Source organism: Perna viridis, chromosome 6 (genome assembly GCF_037379345.1).
Source record: "Perna viridis isolate PV_CMFRI_1.1 ecotype Kerala chromosome 6, ASM3737934v1, whole genome shotgun sequence".
Taxonomy (NCBI): domain Eukaryota; kingdom Metazoa; phylum Mollusca; class Bivalvia; order Mytilida; family Mytilidae; genus Perna; species Perna viridis.
This window is the reverse complement of record NC_142450.1, coordinates 47,924,734-47,947,818: the sequence shown is the minus strand read 5'-3', so window position 1 is coordinate 47,947,818 and position 23,085 is coordinate 47,924,734. Positions and strand designations below refer to the sequence as shown.

General features: G+C 31.8%; 2 protein-coding genes across 7 annotated transcripts in view; one reads left to right on the top strand and one right to left on the bottom strand.

Annotated features, from left to right (window-relative positions):
- Positions 1–7,199, bottom strand: part of LOC148615349 (diacylglycerol lipase-alpha-like) — a 58,583-nt gene extending 51,384 nt beyond the window's left edge. For 2 of the 4 annotated variants that reach the window (XM_088590256.1, XM_088590257.1), the window contains exons 1-2: positions 6,957–7,183; positions 1,264–1,484 (exon numbers count right to left, since the gene is read on the bottom strand). In XM_088590256.1, the coding sequence (XP_088446382.1) occupies positions 1,264–1,484; positions 6,957–7,051 (316 nt within the window). In that variant the 5' untranslated portion in view covers positions 7,052–7,183. Of the gene's footprint in view, positions 1–1,263; positions 1,485–4,619; positions 4,693–6,956 lie in introns of all 4 variants that reach the window. The other 2 variants (XM_088590258.1, XM_088590255.1) reach the window with 2 other exon arrangements.
- A 38-nt stretch (positions 7,200–7,237) lies between these two features.
- On the top strand, positions 7,238–23,085 carry LOC148615348 (exostosin-2-like). 3 transcript variants are annotated; one of them, XM_088590259.1, is made up of 12 exons: positions 7,238–7,341; positions 11,207–11,449; positions 13,187–13,721; positions 14,197–14,403; positions 14,692–14,884; positions 15,228–15,367; positions 16,422–16,647; positions 17,202–17,385; positions 17,692–17,761; positions 19,213–19,309; positions 19,976–20,119; positions 21,242–23,085. In XM_088590259.1, the coding sequence occupies exons 3-12, from the start codon at positions 13,240–13,242 to the stop codon at positions 21,590–21,592; spliced, it is 2,094 nt and encodes a 697-aa protein (XP_088446385.1). In that variant the 5' UTR covers positions 7,238–7,341; positions 11,207–11,449; positions 13,187–13,239; the 3' UTR covers positions 21,593–23,085. The 3 variants fall into 3 exon arrangements, with proteins under 3 accessions (XP_088446385.1, XP_088446386.1, XP_088446387.1); XM_088590261.1 differs by having other exon boundaries at positions 7,240–7,341; positions 11,207–11,348; XM_088590260.1 differs by lacking the exon at positions 11,207–11,449.

Below are 23,085 nucleotides of genomic sequence, written 5' to 3'. Positions count from 1 at the left end.
TCAGTGTCATACATAAAGAACAGTTGAAGAATGGCTACCTAAAAGACTTCAGTCTTTGATATTAACATGCAATATTAAAGTCTGAATGGGTCTCCAAACCAAACTTAAATTAAGTTAAAATAAGTTTTTCCTAAAACAACCCTAATTTTTTGGAGAATGTAAGCTGAATCACAGGTATTTTTTTCTTTGCCTTAATCAATGTCACATATAATATCATACAAGAAAATGCATGTTCCATTATAGTTTGAATTAAAGAAGTCAAGCTAGTCACTATGGAGTTTCCAGATACTTTTCCCATTTTTCCATTTGAATACCTAGTTACTTTCCTACTACAAATGCAGATGGATTCTTGGGACAGACAAAAGAACTGATGAACAGAATGACCATCATATACCTCCTGCTTTTAATCAGAGATATAATAAATGTTGTTGTGGTTCTCCTTTGTGTCTTACCAGTTGAGAGATGACACAAGGCTACTCATCTTATGTATACCTGCATGTTTTAAGAGTTATAATCATACTTGAGTACAATCTAATTAAAAGAATAATCAAGGGAACCAAGGTTATAGCGGTAATCAAAAGAATGTAATACAGGGACAAAGACCAGACATGGAAAACAGACACTCACAACAAAGTATATGAAGTAACTAAAATCATACATACAAAGTAACAAAATCAAATGGGCAACTCCTAAAACTAGACCTATCAATTGTTCGATTCACTCACTGTTGGATCTAACAATACTCAAGTCTACTTTCTGTTCTGATGACATTTTTGATCAGCCAATCAGAATTCATCTGTCATGATTTTAAAAGCATTATTCAAAGGGAAGAACCTGATGATACTGAAAGGGTCATCTGAACAGAAAGTAAAATGGAGTGTTGTTAGATTCTACATACAGTGACTGAATGAAACAGTCGCTAGATTTAATTTTAATTAGATTGGCTAGTGTATTCTTTTTGCTTTGTAATGTTTTACTTGATGTTATTCAAATGTGCTTCATATGTGTTACTATTTTAGGAATTAAAGAATTTATTCCACTTGCTAAAATTAGCAAATACTGAAAACATACACCTATTAATTCTAAGTTTCTCAGATTATTTCTGAACAGAACTTATAATACATATAGAATTCCACAAACTAATTTTAGCAATGGAAAATAATTTTGACTAAACAAATTGAACTTCAACTTGCATTTAGCAAGTATTTCCAATTAAATTTGATCACTGCTGTTTAACATTGACTTTCTTTACAATATGCCTACCTAGTTTTGTATACAGCAGGTACTGCATACAGTCCCTTGGTTCTGCATGGAGAATAGTTCCACGTAGACTGACCCAGAATACAATGACTTCTATCACTATGGCAACAGATACCATGACTAGATAGCCAAGGAGATAATTTTTAATGTTGACTAATCCAACAGTGCAGTTTTTAGCAGGTTCAAAATCTACAAGTCCTATTATTATAGCTAATGCTATTTCCCTGAAAGTAGAAAATTTCAAAATGTAAAGAAATAAAAGCTTATAATGAAGTAGAGTTAATTTACACCTTTAGCAATCTATAAGAATTGAAAATTTAGCCAAAATTATTGATGCAATCTGAAATTTAATCCTCTGACAGAAAGGAATCTTTATTATGTGGTATAAAAGCAATCTACATATGTACCAGTAACAAACAATAAATGTTTAAAGTTGCTCCTGCTGAAATGTCTGCTCAAAACAAATTTAACACAATCTATCAGAGGTTGCATCATTAGTAAAAGTGAATACATCATAAGCTGGCAAATCCTTTACATAACAGTGATAATGTTCAACCCAACCCCCCATTCTCATGTATTGAGGAAATGTATAAAACTTTGAGTTTCATACCAAATCATCACTTCATAACTGATAGGAAAAAAAGTAAAGCAATAAACAGATAATCAATTCAATTTCAATCAGAGCACCTGACTATCAGAAAAAATTTTAGCCTTTACTCCTTATTTCAGACTAACAGGGAAATTTTTACTTTACCATACAAACATTTGCCCTTTGAAGAAACTTTTATAAACAATATATTTGAAAGAGTTATCTCCCTTCAAAATTGCAATAAGAGCTCTCCAACCTAAACCTCCCAATAGATTTGAAAATCTAAATGTTATAATAACGATTCTGTCATAAAATCAATCAAGTTTTAATGCTTATCATTTACCTTTATATATACTTTTGGTTAAAAAATTCTATTACAGTATAACATATTACCACTGGAAGCTAAATGATATAGGCATCTGAACATTGTAACATTAAGTTAATGATCTGATATTATCGGTTCGAAAAAAAAATTGCAAGATGATGGATAAGGACTTTGTGATACATGAAATTTCTCACACTTCTGCAGTATCATGATGTCACAACAAAAGATTTGAAAAGTCGGACCAAGTTTCAAATGGACCAATTGGACCAAGCAATTCCAAGACTTGTTTTTTTCAATATTTAAGGTTTCACTTGCCTCATTAATAGAGGACAAAAATCACCAAAGACTCATTTCAAAGATTAAAAAATCTACCAGTATAACTCATATATGGATATATATATTTAAATGATTGATTGATTATTGGGATTTAATGCCCGAGCAGCAATGCTTCAGCTATGTTCAGGCGATGAACATGAAATAGATGATAAAATGAACATGAAATGATGATGATGATGAAATAAAAAATGGAATGGGACACAAGGATAATAGGGTCGACAAATTTTGATCGCCACTAGAAAAGGAAGGGATGTGTAGGGTCGGGCAATTAAGCCTCCTGTGGCAGTGCACAAAGGTTCCTACTCCTATCGAATACCACAGCAGGGTTCTTTAACATGCAAGGAACATGGCATCTTTCATGGTGCACCACTATGGTTTGCGGTCAGGTTTTCCATATTATAGCCTGACAACCCCAGCATGTAACACGACAGGGGTACCCCTTTCCAAAAATGGGGCACACATCCCACTAAATCGGTGGGCCGAGCGCCTAGCCCCTGGCTAGATTTCTGAGCACTATTTAGTCGCCTTTTATGACAAGCTTAGTGCTGCTGCAGGCCTATTCTTTTGACACCTTGACCTGCACAGGGCTTTATATTTAAGCTTTTCATTACAAAAACACCACTGTTTATCAAACAACATAAGCAATGAAATTCAAGATGAATTTCAAAGAATCAAAAAAATACGTTCAAAGATTTGTGGCACAATTTGGTAGCAGATTCTATATAGCGTGTAATATTGCTTGTCCAATATATTCAATTTGTTCTAATCTCTTATTGTGGAAGCTCAGACTGTTATCATAAAACTCTCCATGATCAATAGTATATCTTGTGATGCTCAAACCAAGGGAAATCCATAAATGTTTGATATCTGAGAAAATTAAATATCTACATGTATACAGGAAATTTTCAATAAATAATTACTATGCTTCATTTCTTCATTATCTTTATCCATACCTGCATTTTTATACATATAATGAATTATCATTCTATCAAAAGACAAAGAACGACCATATTTTCCTGCCAAAATTGGTTATTACCATTACAATTAAATCCATACAATTTACTACATATCAAATTTTGACCACAACAAATGAAATCTTATTTTCTTTAAATGACATTCTTTTATGTACATGTAGGTTTATAAGTATTAAATGTCAATCTCTGTAAAAATCAGGCAGTGTGTGAAACATGGTATGGAAAAACCCTTCATCTTGACTGTTTAATTTGACTATCTGCACTATCAGAATCAAGGAAAAAATACAATATTTTCCACATATCAGTTTGGTAAATCCAGTTGTAATTTCATTGAAGTGCTCTGAAAATGAAGGGCAGATAACTCTGTCAAAAACCTCATTTTCCTAACATACCATTGAGAAATTTCTGTACATCAAATAATTTTTCTTTTCAAATAGAGAAAGCACCCTTGAGTAAAATAATAAAGTCAGATCGGTGGGGTTTTGACATTCATGTTTCTGATTTTTCCAACTCTGCCTGATTCTTTACAAAAACTAACACTTAAAGTTATTCAAAGTCAACAGAATCTTATCAATACCAGTACAGAGGTGTAAACTGTCTTCACATATTTTTTTTCTTCACAGCACTATGCTTACATAGAGTTATGTACATGAGAATATAAAACCAAGTGTTTCTCCTTCTCTGGTCCACAATTTTAAGACTGGGTAGGAAGGGAGAAAAAACATTTTTATGTATTTAAAATGTAATAGGTTTCCTTAAATTCTAACTAAATTTCTTAATAAAATAATTAAATGAATAAAAAAAAGTCAATTAAATATTTGGGGGAAGGTTTTTTTAAGTTTATAGGAAATGGCAAATAAATTTGATTTCAGACCAAAAACAATGTAACATTGCACACGAGCATTGACTTTGTACTTTCTTCTGGATATTTTCTAGTTAAGACAACAGTATAGCTCTTGTCTTCACTCATTGTGTATGATCCTATTAAAATCTTCACAAAAATTTGTGACATCATGGGAAATTTTTGCCTTGTAACATCACAATGACATTTGTGGAAAATGATTGAGGTATCTCCTTGACTATAGGTAGACTGTGAAGTAAAATACAGCATTTTAAGGAAGAAATAAGCACTTACAATAGTCTATAACAAAACTCTAGGGTTTCTTCCACTCATGAGGAATTCAATGGTCTTCATTCAACACTTATATCTTCAATAGAGACATGTATCTATCAGACTTTAATTGTTGATACCTCAAATAACTCATGTTATATCACAAGCAAAGGAAGGGTATATGAGATTACATGAGTAATACAGTTTCTTGTTTTATTTATTTGAATATGACTACACGGGAGATTACCCACATACATGGTTTTTTTTTCAATAGATACATGTATACTCTCACATTACAAATGTTCATAACTTGCAATGTTTGGACAATGTGGACAAAAGTTTGAGTAAAACAGAAAAAAGGTTGTCGTTTGTGAAAAACTTAACAATTGATTCATAAAACATGTTGTATTGATCTTCATAATGCACAGGTGTTGAGCAAGAATAACATCTATTTTCTAAATTTCATAGCCTACTTTATCAATCATTGATTAAATGATGTGTTCACAATACCTCAATTTTCTACTTTTTAGTTTTTTTTACACACGATAAGAGTGAGTAAATTGTTAAATTGAGCCTTGCACAGAAAACAGTTTATTTCAAATTGTATGATAATTGAAGACAACATTTGTTTTTATTACTTAATAATAAATGTATTTCACACAGAATAATACACCAAGACTACATTTACAGACCCTCGATTACCATGGACAAACTTCTATAGATGAACAATAAAATATCTAATGCATTCACCCATGACTTGATTAGGAAAGTGGACTAAACTACCTGGTAATACAGAAACTCATTGAATATATAAAATTGTGTGTTGTATAAAACAGATTAAGAAACAAAGAATGTATGTTTCTTTTGTAGTTTGTAAAATGAATGTAGATGATGAATTACACTTTCTTTTTAAAATGCCAATTACATATTATAGAAATATATTTTTTTACAAATGAAACAAAAAATCTACAGGATTATTTCCACGTACTTGAATACTTGAGTAATTCTGATGAATTGCATGAATATTGGTTATTTCATGATATTTATTGTTACTGACAACAAAGAGCCCAGCTAACATTTATCAGAGGATTTTTTCCTTAGTTTTTTTTACAAAAGAAAACGAAGCAAATACAAAAATCTTGAATAGCAAGGGAAACATGCCTAAAAAGACTGACAGTTGTGTTTAAATACACACTGTGCAATATTAGCTAGATGAGGAAAATCATTTCACTTCAAGGAAATAACTACAATGTACATTTATAAAATGACTACAGTACAGAAATAGACATACATGTACCATGTCTGATCACTGACATAGTGGTATCCAATAACATTATTATTTCTTAAGATTTCTTACAAATCTTTTTTGGAAGTTGTTGGGCATAACCTACCATTCAAAATTTCAAACAAAAATGGGATTTATCAATTCAATAAAAAAATTTGTGGGTGACCACTAACAGAGTGGTGTACCTCTTAGTCAGTGACTATGATATGTCTCTCTCTCTCTCTACTGTAGCTGATAAAAGAAAATCATCTGTTTTTCCAATAGTTTTTCAACATCAATGTTACATTATGCTATAATATGTTATTTCTAGTCAGACCTTTCTTACTGTTATGCTTAAATGGATCCAAATTGCAAATAAAAATTGTACAAACACTTAAAACAATGTTTGTGTCCCTTAACCTGACCATAGCTCCTGGCTTTGGTAGGTATTTAGGGAAATTTGTTTTCCAAAGTTCATATGATTCTGTAAAACCATGATCAAAGAGGTAAAACATGTTGCTTTGATTTTTTTTTTTAAATCTTGTCAGAGAATGGCAAAAAAATTATTGAGTAGAGCAAATTTTTATGGGTAGGTGGGTAAGGGGAAATTTTAATCTTAATTTTAATTTTGGCCTTTTTATCATTCACCTCAAGTCCCAGAAGAAACAGTATTTTCATTCATTTCATTTAATAAATTAATGTTACACATGAATATCATATTTCTCCTGTTGAACGGTTACGCTATATATCTACACTTAACTTGATAAGTCATATGTAATATATGATTATTCTTCATTCAATCAACAGTTTTATTCAGGAACATATGCAAGCTTGCCAGATTCTATCAATGTTTGTAATACTTATGAACATCTTTACAGAACAAACAAACCATTTGTTATGATGTAAACAAACCCCAACATACAATGGAATTGATTATGGTGCAGTCTCAGGACAATTACTTTGAGTTCAGGTTTTAAAAAAGGAAAATTAAATTCTTGGAAAACCCCATCCTTAATATCCTTAATTTATACAATAGTATATAATATTGTAAAAAAAATTAATGTGATTGTCCTCCAGCTTCCAAAATCATGCCTTACCAAGTAATGTGTAGAAACAGTAAAATTGCTGTTGGTACGACTAAATCATCAGATCCAAAAGACCATCTCCTCTGAAATAATACGATTCCAGGCATGATAAATATCCTTTATACCACACCATGAGTGCTAGAATTCACTTGTCATCTTCATAATTACTCGGATTTCGATGTATAATCCAACTTCGACCACCAGTCACCAGAATATAATTATTGACAGACGATGCTTCAGAAGGTGCTCGTATGTAAAACGCAATCTGATTGGTGGAAGAAAAAAAAATTTCTGTACCGGAAGTTGAAGTAGTAAACATTGTATGTCAATGTGGAGATTGAAAATAAATGATGTAAAAGTACACATATACAGGATTGAAATGTGTAATTTATGAAAGGTAAACAAAGCAAAGATCTTCATCATAACATAAGAGTATCTTTCTGTTGTTATACTAGTGACGATAACGTAACCCTCACAGGAACGTATGAGCATGGACGGTTACGTTATCGCAACTATTGTAATACTAATAGGGTGCAATATACAGTTATATTAAGGCACACTGTTTCGCACACCAAGTTACCCTCGTCAAATTTTGTAAAACTTAAAATTGAAAGTTGAAATTTGGTGGATACATTGTTTAAATGTAGGTAAGCATTTACACATATATAGACAGATGTAATATATGTTATGCCTTATGGTAAACAGGTGTAATTTAAATGAAAAATGGTATCAGGAATGTTTCCGTCCCCTACTGTTATCGGATTCAAGAGCACAATTATTTACAATGCAATTTCCATATGAGGGGTCCTCACTTCCACTTAAATCTAAAAATAGATCAGGGTGAAATTTCTGTAATCTAACGCAATGTTGCTAAAATACACTCATATAGCTTTTAAATTTTGATATAAAAACCATCATGTCATGTGGAGTTTCTGCCCGTAAATTAAGGTTAAAAAAGGGGATACTTTTTCAAACATTTTTTTCAGTAGCCACCCTAAGCCTTAAGTGTGCCATAAAATACACATATATGGACTGCTAGCTTTCTAATTCGATACTTTTGGTTCCTTACTGTTTGTACAATTTTTTCATGAAATTATCTTTTTTATTATCCGCCAGTCGTAAATGTTTCTGTATTTTCCACCGGGCTGCATGTTGGGGTAAAGATCTGGCAGAATAACGATGAGACATAATTGTGCTATTGTAACCATTAGGTTCTCTGCTCAGCATCAGATGGCTGATTTTCAAAATACCTTGTTTCGCACGACCTTTTGGGACTAAAATTGTGAGAGAATGAATCAGAAAGGGTCTTATTATTTTTACCTTTCTCCACCTACTCCATGCATGCTTTCAACCTGTGGCAATGTCTAAGTGCTTGATATTTTTAAAAAAATAGTATTTGGCTATTAGTTTTGAAAAGGCACCCTTGATTTGTACTAAAACTCAGTAATATTTTTTTGCAGTATGCTACCATGGCTACTGGATTTTATAAGAATAATCAATAAATTACTTATAAATGACTTGAACCTCCACACACCAAATATTTAAAAAAAATGTGCACTTTTTTATGACAAAACACAAAAAATTTCTGTACAGACTGCCTCTAAACAGCTTTATTTCAACAAAATGAGACTAAATTTTTAGAAATGACCTAACTGTATTGTACTGCCATACATGTAAACTAAAGCAAGGTTATACATAGACAATTTATAGTGTCTTGACTTCACAGAAAAGGAATAAAAGGATGATTCAAACAAACAGGGTACTGCTTGGCAGAGCAGTTGCCCCGTTCGTGTCGAATCCTACAGTGAAGTCAAGACATTATTGTTGTGTTTATACTGCAAAAAATATTTTCATGAACAAGGAATGTTTTCCCAATACAAATTCTATAATGTGTTCCCTAAGTGGCACCTCCAGTATGGGCAGAATAATATAGATGACGTAGACTGGTGTAAATTTGTTAATCCATTCGCGATCGATTGGAGTGAGACAGATTGTGCTAATTATTTACAAATAACTGACTCATGTTTATATCTAGTCAATATACTCCTATTGTCTTTATACTACAATCAAGTTTAGATCTTAAGTGACATGTTTATTACATTTATTTACCACAAGTTACCCCCTACAGTGACACTACAATAAACAAATAAACATGGTGGAAAAGTAGGTAGAGCCAAAGTGTCATATACTGTCACTGACGGTATATCATCCAGTGATTTTTCTAGCGCTTGTCATTATCGCCAATGACGAAGGACTTTACGGAATGACGAAAATAATAGTCTCATTTCGTCACCTGAAATTTTTGAAAGTACAAGAAACATTAAGAGCTGTAAGCCCAACATTGGTTCAAGCGGCGAAAGTGACAATTTAATTACCCCAACCTAATTACAACTCTCAACAGGTGTCAAAATTTTGTGTAAATAATCTCCTAATTATCAGGCACTGCATTTGGAGTAAATGTCAATCTCTGACCATTCAAGCGTGAAAGTTCAAATAGACAATAGACAATATTTATTAGCACGAACACATTTACATTAAATGGTTATGGCATAATGCAATACAAAACAAAATGCAAATAAATGTAATATGCCGGTAACAATTGCTGCTTTGAAAATTCCTTTACTTCTCATTAACTTTGTCCCAAAATGACATAAAAAGTAATTTATCATTTATTTTTGTACATCAAACTTGACTGTAAACCAAATGTGGGTAATTTTGTCTACCCCGGTGTCACTACATTTTGTAGTTGCATGTCAGCAATATTTTTACGATCCTGAAGATACATGTATCATTTATGCTATCAATGAATTCCTCAGGCACCAATACTAAATATAACTGAAAAATAATGACATAAATTTGTCGTTAACTCGGTCTAGTTCCCAAAAGCACAGTTGAAAATTGTGCTAAAAATAGAATCTCATGAGGCAACAATAGGGAAATACCTATTTGAAAATATTTATACCTGTCCATTGTAGCACAGGTACATGTTAAGCCAGTTCTACATGTATATCTAAACTGTGTTAGATGTATTTTTGTGTTTCTACAAAGGGTGGTAATGCAGAAAACAGCATTTTTTATACGAAATGCATGTACATTTAAAACTATGCCTGGGATGTACACTTGTATGTCCCTGATTAATGTACATGTATAAGAGTGTAAAGGGATTTCTATTTTTGATGATTCTTAAAAGCTAGGGAGTTTCTTTTTTAATTAAATCTCAGGCATGCTATTTGTATTCCCTGGAAAACATGCTTGCATGACAATGAAAAAAAAAATTGTGCTTTATTCATATGCAATGTACATGTACATATAAGTTTAATTTAATGTCTTTGCAAAGTGCTGTAAATAACAGATGATTCTGAAATATTTTATGTCAGATGCAAATACTACCATACTTTAAAAAATATACCATTAAAATGGTCCTCATTTTCTCACATGAAAGTGACTAAAGCTTTCAAAATCCTGGAAAAAAAACCTGTATATCATCAATAGATGTCAACCCCTATTGTTTGCTCAAATAGAATGATTGCAGTAGAAATAGACAGTTGTCTGAATAGACAAACTGGTCAGCTGGTAATGACCCATGGTATATATGTTATAAACCGAACAAATACAGAAATTACAATCTAAAGCAGTATATGATGAACAAATGACATTATACTAATATGGACTAGGCGAGCACTATGAGTTGAAATTTCATTTTACCCTTACAAGCAGCTCCAGCAATTCCTTTATTAAAGTTTTTCAGGAACAATATCAGTTTCCAATGGAAGACAAGAATATTTTACACTAAACCTATAATGTAAACAAATGCACATCAATGGATTTGATGGAACTGACCCTCTATTTAAATAAGGAATGCCTTTTCTACATGTACATGTACTTTAGAAAAGCTATGCTTTGATATGGATGATTTGATCAAAGCTGTGTTTTTACTCATTCAGGTACATGTAAGGGAACAGCCGGGAGAACTGAATTTTGGAGAATTCATTTACTTATAAAAGATGACAAAAACTTGAATGCTTATATGAATGGGCCCGTGAGACCATGATTATCAGATACATTACATATATTCATATTACATGTATAACATCACATCACATTGAATTTACATTTTAAGTACACAATATAGATCTACAATGAATGATTTACCACATAGTACAACAGACATGATAAAGGGAAAAAAAATGTTTGAACTACAGCTAGCAACTTGTATTCAGTTATTGAAATAACCCAAATGAACATAAATATCGCTATTTTAGAGTTGCAAAGGGTTTCAAGGATCAAATTGTTATATCTTTGTGGACGGAGCAGAAGGAGTACCTTTTTGGTTGATCCAACTGCTAAAGACACCAAGGACGATGCTTTATACAACAAATAGGAACTTTCTCCATTTCAAAACAAGTATGAATTCATTGGATGACCACCTCTGTGTTATTTCTAGTTATGCAACTTAAGACCAGGAATGCCATCCTTGTGTCTGATGTAGATTAGTTAACTATCAGGTAACCAAATTGCAAAGGGCACCAAGGGACAATGCTCTATGGCAACTCCCTGACTTTGCTCACCATAAAAAAAAACAATTTGTTTACATACAACTTCACATGGTAATACTTATGATATAATAGGGTAATTTTACAGTTTGATTGAAGATGCAGGATTATATCTTGATTAGTTTTATGAGGTTGCAAATATAAGGAGAATGGATTAGGTGAAATGTTAGCTCATCTCCAATGAACAATGATGAAAACTACAGGGCATGTTGCAGCTTGTCACAGGAGCCTGCCCTTCCTCTGCATGTATGTATTGAACAGTGCAAGACATCAAAACAACTATGCAGTTGATCCTCCATTAACCATGTCCAGTCACTTCAAATCTTCGAGTTGTAGTTGGGTGACGTTTCATAGGTGCCATTAGTTAACTTACATAGAGCCCTGAAAACTAATTCAAAATAATTCTTCATTAATAAAAAATTTTCTCAGTAAAATGAACTTTTGAACTGATATATATCATTTTGAATATTATTACATATTTACAATTTAAAAAATCAAGATTTTTCAATATCTCGATAGATGAATTAGGTAGTTCTAAATGGCTTCCTGTCAATTTAAATTCTTTCAATTAGCCAATCAAATTAAAGTGTGCCGTCACACTGAAAATGAGTACCAGTTATTGTTATAACATAAAGCAGTCTTCCCTTACTCAATAGCGAAGGTATAATTTTATGAGTGGAATCATGCTCCAATTATATTTTGCGCCAAACTAAAATACCTGCAGGGTTTAAGTAACTTGTGTCGTATCAGCTAATAAAGAAATAAAAAACTTAAGGTGGTAGAAATGTGGCAGGATGACATAAATTCACTGCAGTTGCTATTAGATTTAGAGTTTTATTTAAAAATAGCCAGTTAATTGACTTTGCTAAAAGGCAAATTCTACATTTGCATTAGCTTGATGCTTGCCTGTCACAGATTCAATCAATATTGGGAATGGTATAATTTTGTATGGTAAATCATGCTCTCCTGTTACAATACATTTTTATGTACATTTTTTGTACCTATACATGTATGGTTATAATTTTTTTTTCTTTTATTCAAATTTCAAAAGCACATTATTTGCTTTTTAGTTAACTATGAAAATCTGCCACTTAATTGCTGAAAATCTGAAAAAAAACAGAAGCTTCAAAAATAGGACAATTCTGATACATACAAATCCAAGTACATGTACATGGCCTTTACATAAAAACAGGAAACAGAGACATACATAAAGTACAGAATATAGTAACATTGAAGACATCACACAAAAAACTAAAGCATTAGCAAAATAAACTCCCACAGGAGTGATATCAAGTGCTCAGGAAGGGTAAGCATTTTCTTTTGTTTGTGCATTTTTGTAATGCATAATCAGTTTCTTTATTTCTGTTTTAACAAGGGACTCAGACCTTTTTGAACTAATTTTAAGGTGTGCATGATTGTGTAATATTCTTATTTATTAGAGGGAGAATTGTGATCACGCCAAACATTTTTTGTACCAATCCTCTGGGGATACACAGTTTTTACTGGAGTCTGAGTTGCTCATTTACTTTTGTATGTATTTTTTTGTTATTTTACGTTCTTTGTTGTGTATGTCTGTTTTCCATGTCTGGTCTTCGTCCATGGATTACATTCTTTTGATTTCCACTATAACCATGGTTCCCTTGGTTACTCTTTGTCTCATCTGGTCTTTATGTGTACTTTCTTTTTTAGAGGTGGATGTTGACAAAAATCAGTATGAATTCTTATGGAATTTGTCATAGCAGATGGATGTAAAGATGAAAGTGAAACCACTTATTCTGGTGGTTTCTTCTGGTCTGATTATTGCTGCTTTGCTCTTGCTGAGATTCTGGTCAAAGTCTGGGGAAAATGTTAATACTTTCAGACATTTATTTCTAAGATCTGTAGACAATAAAGTTATTGACCTAACTTCAAATCCATCTGCATTACCTCGTGATACCCGCTGTACATATCATACATGCTTTGATGTGTACCACTGTGGATATAATGACAAGACTAAGATAAGTGTGTATGTATATCCAGTCTCAGAATATGTCGATCAAAGAGGTAATGCTATCACCTTGCCAGTATCCAAAGAGTTCTATGAAATGCTTGAGGCCATTGCTGACAGTCCATTTTACACCAATGATCCAGAATCAGCCTGTTTGTTTATACCATCCATAGATGTTCTGAATCAGAATAGTATAAGATTGAAGGAGTTGGGACAAGTACTGGCCTCACTCCAGTGGTATGGAATTACTTACTCTCAACTTAGTCTTACTTGTAAATTATCAAAAATTTTAAAAATATAAATGAGAACTACACACAAAAATGTTCAGTGTACAAAATTGTATTTGAAGTGTGTTGATAATGAGATGTCTTAAAGTTTAGAAATGTTACAAGATTAAACGATAATCTAGGTTTTTTTTAAATGATTGTTTATGTCTTCTTTGAATGATCAAAGTTTGAGCAAACATAGTGAATCTGATTATTCCATCACCAAGGTATTGTAAGAAGTGGAAAATAGAAACAAAATATAAAAGCAATGTAGACTTAGAAATTTGAGTGAATGCTGCCAGTACATTGTATATATATCATACAACTGATTTTCACTGCATGCTTGTCTGTAATGTCACTTGATTTTTTTTTTTTTTTGGCTTATACTGGATTTAGAAAATTCTTGCAGGTCTCAGGTGATATGTTTTATTTTTTAACTGTATCAGGTGGAATGGTGGAACCAATCATCTTCTGTTTAACATGTTACCAGGGAGTTCCCCTGACTACAGTACTGTATTAGAGATTGATATGGGTAAATCAGTCTTAGCAGGAGGAGGATTCTCAACATGGTCATACAGAAAAACTTTTGATGTATCTATACCTATATTTAATCCTTTAATTAACCCAAGGAACATGCCACAAAAATCATATTTGTAAGTACATGTTCAGTCTGGTAGGGTTGTTGTCTCATACACAATTTGTTTCCATTTTCTTCTCTATTTTAACAGGAAGTTGGAACTTTTTACAGTTTTATGTTTAAAAACATTTGTTTAAGACCGTCATGGATAGTAATCAAACAATTTTGAAATAATAGATGACTCACTAGCAATTTATGTTTGACCCCTACAATTTGATTTGATTTTATCTGCCTGAACTATGCTTTAATTGTTTGTATATTAATACAGTATTCGCATACATAACGTAAAAACTTTTTGCTACAGAGAGAAAAGGAAATATCTAGTGATCTCATCACAGACCAGTCTTCATAGGGAATACAGAGAAATTCTCCACCAGATAGAGAAAGATTCTAACCAGTTTCTGTTTATACAGAAATGTGTCAGTGATGATAGATCATGGAACTTTTCTAGAAGATGTAAGGGAGAGGTTGTGTATGATTACCCAGATATACTTCAGGTACGTAGGATAAGCGGCTAGCCAGACCTTTCTGTTCCTGTACGGTTGAACAACTTTAGACGCGCAATACATGTGAAAATTACTCAAAAGTATATTTAGATACAAATTGTTATTTTTGTTTCCATTTAAAAAAACATCTTTCTTCAGTTCTTATGACTCTCCTTCTTTTCTACACAGTGTCTTTTCCTTCCCTGGTTGTGATATACTGGTTGTTGATGCAGTGATGTTTGTAGTGTTGTAGATATACTTTCTGTAAAACATTAAGAAAGGCTAAAATTGGTCTGCCAGCTTTATTTGATGCCATTTCAGCTGGATGAACATAAAATTTTGTTTCTAATTTAAGGATTCTACTTTCTGTTTGGTGGTAAGAGGAGCCAGGATGGGCCAGCCAGCTTTATTTGATGTTATGTCGTCTGGCTGTATTCCTGTTATAGTTGCTGATGGGTATATACATCCATTTTCTGAAGTTTTGGACTGGCAAAGGTAATAAACAACAGAAACAGCAATCAAGGGAACCAAGATTCTAGCCGAAATCAAAAGTATGTAATTCAGGGACAAAGACCAGGCATGGAAAACAGACACACACAACAAAGAACATAAAATAACCAAAATAATATGTACAAAGTAACAAAAGTAAATGAGCAACTCGGACTCCTCTAAATACTAGGAGCATGGACCAGGTGCACTGATAGGGTAAGCATCCTCTGCTTTTCTAGAAACACTCCCCGAGTTGCTCATAAAAAGTCATGACTTGGGTTGATGAAAGGAAAAAGGAAAAATATGACAAGTTGAACTAATCAGTTTTCATGGTGCAGATGGATACATGGCAACAATCCATGAGTTCATGATTGCGACCATAAAACGTCTGTATTGATGACTTCAATCTTGTAGCCACATAACCTGTTCCAGAATCCTAATTGTAAGAAGTCTTAGTAAGAACTTTTGTAAGAAAAAGATGTTTAAGTTAATCATATTTCAGTTAACTATATTTCAGTTCCATTTTTTTTTTTAAATTTCTTAGAAATCAACAGTATTGTTGTTCATCACTAATTTATTTACTATGGTACCAAAATACAATTTGTACTCAAATCTGACAGCAAGTGACTTATCTTACGACAATTCATCTTGGTTACTAGTCTACTGGAAATCTGGCAGGTCCACAGTACAATTGTACTTACTAAATAGTTTTCTTTATTGCATGAAAGTCAGGTTAGTCAGTACGTTTTATCACAATCATATTGAAATATAAGCTTAATTTGTCTTTACGTGACTGTGATAAAAATTCAATAACAAAAAAATATTCAAACTAGCAAAATATGTCCAAATGCTAAATTTTTACCTAGAAGTTTGGATGCTAAACACTTAAAATTTCGAATTGCCTTCTTACTTCTTCCAATAGTAACAATATCAGTGTTAATGTCAAAATAGTGTGTTAAAACCTTGCACAAAGGAATACACTAATGTTTTATAACCATCATTACAGTGATGCCACATATTGTTAATAATAAACATTTTGTTAAATTTTATACTTTTTTAGAATTGCTGTGGTTGTTAGAGAAGAAGAGTTAGGTGATCTTCTACACATCTTAGAAACATTTTCTCAGGAGAGAATCTTTGAATTACGACAACAAGTGTCCTACATATGGGAGAAATATTTTAGCTCTCCTAAAACCATAGCACTGACAACATTACAGATAATTAATGATAGAGTATTTCCGTGGGCAGGACGATCGTATGAGGAGTGGAATGATAGACCTAGTCCTGTAAGATTTGATATCTTTATTCATCTGAAGTTTCTGTATTACACCTTTGTCTGAGATAGAGTGTGCAATGCTTGAAGCGTTATAAAAATTATTTTATGACATCTTAAAGAAATAGCCACAAGCAGGGTATTCTGAGTTATTTATCACACAATCAAATGTGAAAGTAAGAAAAAGTATCAAACACCCCCAGTAAATACAAGATCATCTCACATAAATTTCAGTGTTCTCTAACTAGGCAGATTAAAGTCTACCCCTTTGGTGACTGATTTTTTTTCTGTTTTCTGAATGGTGTTAGATTTTTACTGTCCTATAGCTGAAAAGCTCTACATATAAATGCTATCTACATCTACATTAAGACATCTTTTGATTTATATCATATCATAAATTTTGTTTTTGATGAATTTTTGTATTTTAAATGAACAGTAAGTAATGGTTTTGATTAAGTTTTCTACTATTTCCCGTATTTAATTATAACTTGTACACTATCATATGTACATATCCATGTAATTAAGGAAGAAACACTTATTTCAAATTTCTATATTCTATATTTCCAGAATACCATAAAGAACCCTCTGTTCCTTCCACTGAGACCACCAAGTTCCCAGGGATTCACTGCTGTAATACTTACGTATGATAGACTTGAGTCACTGTACCAAGTGATCCATTCTGTAGCCAAGGTACCCAGTCTGGCCAAAGTTGTTGTTGTGTGGAATAACCAGAAAAAATCACCTCCTCCAAGTAAGGATAATAAAATAGATGTTTTTTTTTATATTGTTTTGGAAACTTGGAGTATAGTTTTTGTTATTTTTTTAATTTCCAGTTTTTTTGCTTTTTTAACAAAATGAAATCATTTACATATATTATTTAGAAGTGTAAATAATAAGAATAGAAACTTCAAAGCTGAAGCATAAAGAAAATGTACTAATTTTTACAGTGATAATCTTTAAGCTTATCTATCAGTCTTTCAAAGGTCCTTTATACAGTTTGTTATATCACAAGAATGCTTTAGAGTTATTTCTTTCAATCTATCTCTGTTGATTGCAGTGTCATCTTGGCCAGCTATTGGTAAACCTGTAAAAGTTATTAAGACCGGGAAAAATAAGATGAGTAATAGGTAATTATTCCATTGGGAAATAGTGTGTGATTAATTAAATATGAACCCTAAGTCTTGATGTTCTGTAAATTATGATGCTGATTATTGGCATAGGAGACAAACATTCAATTAAAAGCACCTTATCTTGTAAAGGCCATGTTTTTTTCTTCAAAGGGGTATATTGGTGTATACCAGTTTCTGGTCCTTTTATTTACTGAAAGTTTTAGCTTACCACTAAAAAGACCTATTGGTATATATTTGTGTTAAAAGCATGAATAAATCTGGTAAAAAAAATAGGACCTATTACAAAATTGTATAACATTATTTTTGCTTCAAGAAACTTAATATTTATTTATAAGTTGTCTTGATACAATTGGCTTTTATGGTTGGAATATTTTGAGTTGTCAAGGCATTTGGTCAAAACATCCTGCTTTTCCCAAATTTGGCAGAATTTACACAATTTGGCTTCATTTTAAACTGAGATTTCCATGTTATGAGCTGGCAAAGTAAGCACACTTACTGATCTGACTAAGTTTATTTTCATGGCAAAAATTTGAAAAAAAAAATAAATGTACCCCTTTTATGATGTTCAACAATTTTGTTAATCTATATATATGAACTCTCTTTAAGTTTCATGAATAGGTTTTGTGTATCTTGTCTTTAAGATAAATAATTAGAAATGAACCGTGGTGGTGTAAATAATGATGCTGGTGTATTTGACAAACTCTACATTACGAAACACCTCATCATATGGAAGTTGTGCTTCTTCATAATTTGACTTCTTTTTACAGTTTTGTTAATCTTTTATGAATCTACTTTCATCATAATTTCATAAATAGTTCTCATTAGTTACCTTATAGCGAGTTATTTTCGCTGGGCTAAATTTTCGCGATTTTGAAGGCCAAACGTCAAGAAGATATTTTCGTGGGTTTTATTCACGGCCTGAAGAGGTGTGACAAAATATTTTCGTGGGTGAAGTCCTATGTATGCGTAATTTTTACCATTGTTTTATAAATATTTGTCAAAACATGACTATTTTTCCCTTACAATCAAATTTTTTATAGGACACCCTGAATGGATTGTAATGTTGAAACTAAAGTTGTAAGAAGTACAATATTTTATTAATTAGAGGATAAAACATATATGCAAATGAAACACATAAAATATATCATTTAATCCAGTTAAAATTTCATGTCTGTTCATTTCGAATGAACAAATGAGAACTATTTCTTCACACTTCTTAAATTTACTCATTAATTTCATTAATCTATGAACCGTGAATACTGGAAATTAAAAGGAAAGTTTCCCTGTAAAGTATGGACGTATCGTTTAAGAAATGACCGTTACGTGGGCATAAAATTTCGCGGGTTTTATTTTCATGGTTGTTGCCGATCTGCGAAAATTAAATCCCCACAAAAATAACTCGCCATACGGTAATCATTCTTTTCATGTATAAATTAATATATTTTTAGATTCTTCCCACATGATGAAATACATACGGAGTGTATTCTAGCTTTAGATGATGATATTGTCATGCTTACTGCTGATGAACTGGAGTTTGGTTACGAGGTAAATTAACTAGATTTATGTAGAGAAGATAAAAATTTAGTTGGTCACAATTTAATTCAAAATATCAAACCTTTTTAATAGGTAGTTTTCACAGTGATAAAAATAAAATAAGTTGAATGATACTCCGGGAAGAGAATCCGTAAGTTGAATGATACCCTGCGAATGGAGTCCGTAAGTTGAATGATACTCTGGAAGGTGAATCTGTAGGTTGAATGATACCCTGGGAAGTGAATCTATAGGTTGAATGATACTCTGGGAAGTGAATCTGTAGGTTAAATGATACTCTGGGAAGTGAATCTATAGGTTGAATGATACTCTGGGAAGTGAATCTGTAGGTTGAATGGTACTCTGGGAAGTGAATCTTGTGGATTTTCAATGATCAACATAGACAGGTAGATATCTGTTGTCTGTTTTGAGCTTCCTTATGTATTTACTTTCCATATTTAATTATTGTTGGTGTTTGTTTTTGGTATTTTGTGGTTAGGTATTGAAGGAATTCAGAGATAGATTTATGGATGTTTTTTTATGTTTAGGTATGTAAGATTTAAAGGATTTTTGGTCTAGTGTGCAAACAATTATTGTTCTATGTTAAGGTATGGATGGAATTCGGATACAAATTTATAAGATTTTCCTTTGGGGTAAACTGGTTTCTTCTTTTATGTTTAGGTATGGAGGGAATTCCCAGACAGATTGGTAGGATTTCCTTCTAGGGTACAACTATGGGACAATACAACAAACAAGTGGAAGTATGAATCAGAATGGACCAATGATATATCTATGGTACTTACTGGTGCTGCTTTCTACCATAAGGTATAGATATTTCCATCCTGTTTTTTTATAATTGCAATACTGTGTAAAAGGGAACTGAGACAACTCAGGAAATAATGCTAATCTTCAATATTGTTTTAGTAGCTTAACTTTAGATTAAAAATTAATTAAAAGGTTTTAACATTTCAAGGAAGTGCTAAGCTTTATGTTTATTAAAACCTAAGTATATTGTATCATTGAGATTAAAGCAGACTTGTTGGAAGAAATATAGAGATCATGTTTTTTTCTTAATTTTCTAAAAAAAAAAAAAACAAGATCAATGGAAGCTTCCCTAACAATACAAGTTAAAGAAGAATAAGAAACTGTTTATAGAAATCCTTTCTAAATTGGTATTCAGGAAAAGGAGCAACACCTCAGACTTTTTGATATATTTAATGAGCTCCTGCAACTATTGGGAATAATTTCAAATTTGGTTTGCAGCTTAAGCATAATGAGTTGTAATGCCTGTATCTGGATTGAAAATTCACTTCTTAACGTATTGGGGTTTTCAAGGGTGACGGGGACATTTCTTGTAGTTTGTATACGCCCATTAATATTGACGGGATGTATTGTGGTATATTGCTATCCGCCCATCTGTCCATCATCACAGTCATACAATAAATCCAAAAATGCTTCAAGCCATTTCAATAAAACTTTTGTCAAATGTTCATATTTATGGAAGAAAGCTCCCTTTAATTTAACATTTTGAACAATTATTTTTTTAGTTATAGGACTTTTTGCATTATAAAAAAGCGGGTGGTTTTTTAATTTCAGCGCTCTAACTGAAAAACGCATTCAGCCAAGGCCAGGAAACTTATCAGATATTCTTTGTATCTATGATCATAGCCTCCCTTTCATTTTTTATCAAATTTCCATTTCACGTTTTTCAATTTTTGGCACTTTAAGAGGGAGTTTTTTTTCTGTTTTCGTGCTCAGCTGCTGGCATATCATGCTCTCATGGCACAGCTCTTCATTAATTGTATTAAATAAACTTCATTTCATACAATTTCTGACTGTTTTATAAATTTGGACATTATAATAAGATTATTGAAGTAGTTCAAGATTCAAGAATATGATATTAAATTTACAGTTTAGCTGCCATAAACTAATGTTTTTATTCCACAGTACTTCAGCTATCTATACACTCACTCAATGCCAAAGGAACTAAAGTTATGGGTTGATGATCATATGAATTGTGAAGACATTGCTATGAACTTCCTAATGTCAAATGTCACAGGCAAGGCAGCCATAAAGGTGACACCACGAAAGAAGTTTAAATGCCCCGAGTGTGTTAACATAGAAATGCTATCCTCTGACATAAGTCACATGGTGGAGAGATCTGACTGTATAAACCAGTTTACCCGTATTTATCAGTCTATGCCTCTAAAAAGTGTAGAGTTCAGGGCAGATCCAGTGTTGTATAAAGATGATTTCCCTGATGTACTGAAGAAATATAAAGACATTGGAAGTCTATGATCATGCTGTTCATAGCTGTGAAATCCAGACAGTATTATAATTTGGATGTGTGTTGAGAAATTTTGATTTGAAAGAAATTTCATTATTACATATAAGGTAGATCTTACTTTCCTGAGCTGGTGCTTTTTTTTGCCAGACATGTACAGTAAACTAATGCAGAATTTTTAGAAGCTTTACCAGACATAGACAAAAAACTTGTACGAAAATTTAAGGAGTAGTTTTACAGAATTCTGAGTCACTATAAATGATATTTATACCTCTTCATTAGAAGAGTTTATACTCTGTTTATATTTATTTTGGTACATTGTTATGTTTTCAATATAGTCAGCCCTCTAATTCGTGGTTTGCAAGACTCTGACTTAACAAGACAAAAAAATTCTAAGATAGAATTAAAGATAAACAATGATACAATGTGAACATATTTGTGTTCTTGTTATCAGCATTTGCCCAGTAGAATATTTGGTATATACATGAGTTTTGATGTAACCCAGTTGTGTATTATCTACTATGTTCAGTTCTTTCTTACCCAAACTTCCTGTTTGTTTGATATGATAAAATGGTGAAACCTTTAGATATTTTACTTGGCTTACATCTGTTGCTTTGAAAACTCAGTAATTTTGCATTTTTATTTATTAATTATGTTTTGTATTCTATATTAAGATTTTTATGTCTCGTCTCAAATATAACCAAAGAATTTCTTATGATATTAATAACAATTTGTCACCAGATAGAGTGTTGATAAGGAGGTACCTGTATTTTATAATATATAAATTGTTGGAAGTGATTATGAGTTAGCTATCAGTGATAAGTTGTAAATCAGAAATATGGAGAGTTAAAAAGATGGGATGTATCATATTATCATGTGATAAAGTCATTGTTTTCATAATCATATTATGTTAACAAGATATAATATATGAATGCTAGTCATTGTATAGATTTTTAAAGATGAATTCAAATGTAATTGACTACTGCAGTCAATAAATTTACCACAAAATTGCAATGTTTAAATGTCAAGTTGAGTGCTTTTTTAAAATTTGATGTAGAAAATGATTTTTTTAGAATATGTGTAGATTTCATACATGACAGTGTCAATATTTTTGCAATGATTTTTTGCAACACACAATTTGTTGGTGCTGTTTTTATTTTATTTGAATGCTAGTTTTATTATTGTGTAGCTTTTGCATTTTTATTACAAATAGTGCTACATTATTTCACTGATATTTAAATCAGTCATTGTTTACTGCTTATACACCAAGTTGTACTGTATTTGTTTATTAAACTATTTACTTTTAAATTAAATTATTTCTGTTTGCATGAAAATAACTTCTTTAAATTGTATTTAATGGCCTGGTCCATATTTCATTTGTTCTTTTTATAAAAGTGTATCACTTGTCACCATCATAATGTTATGTATAGTATCATACCACTTTATTGTTTCTAAACATCATAGTGATGTCAATATTTTATATGAAATAAAACTTTGTAATGACTTA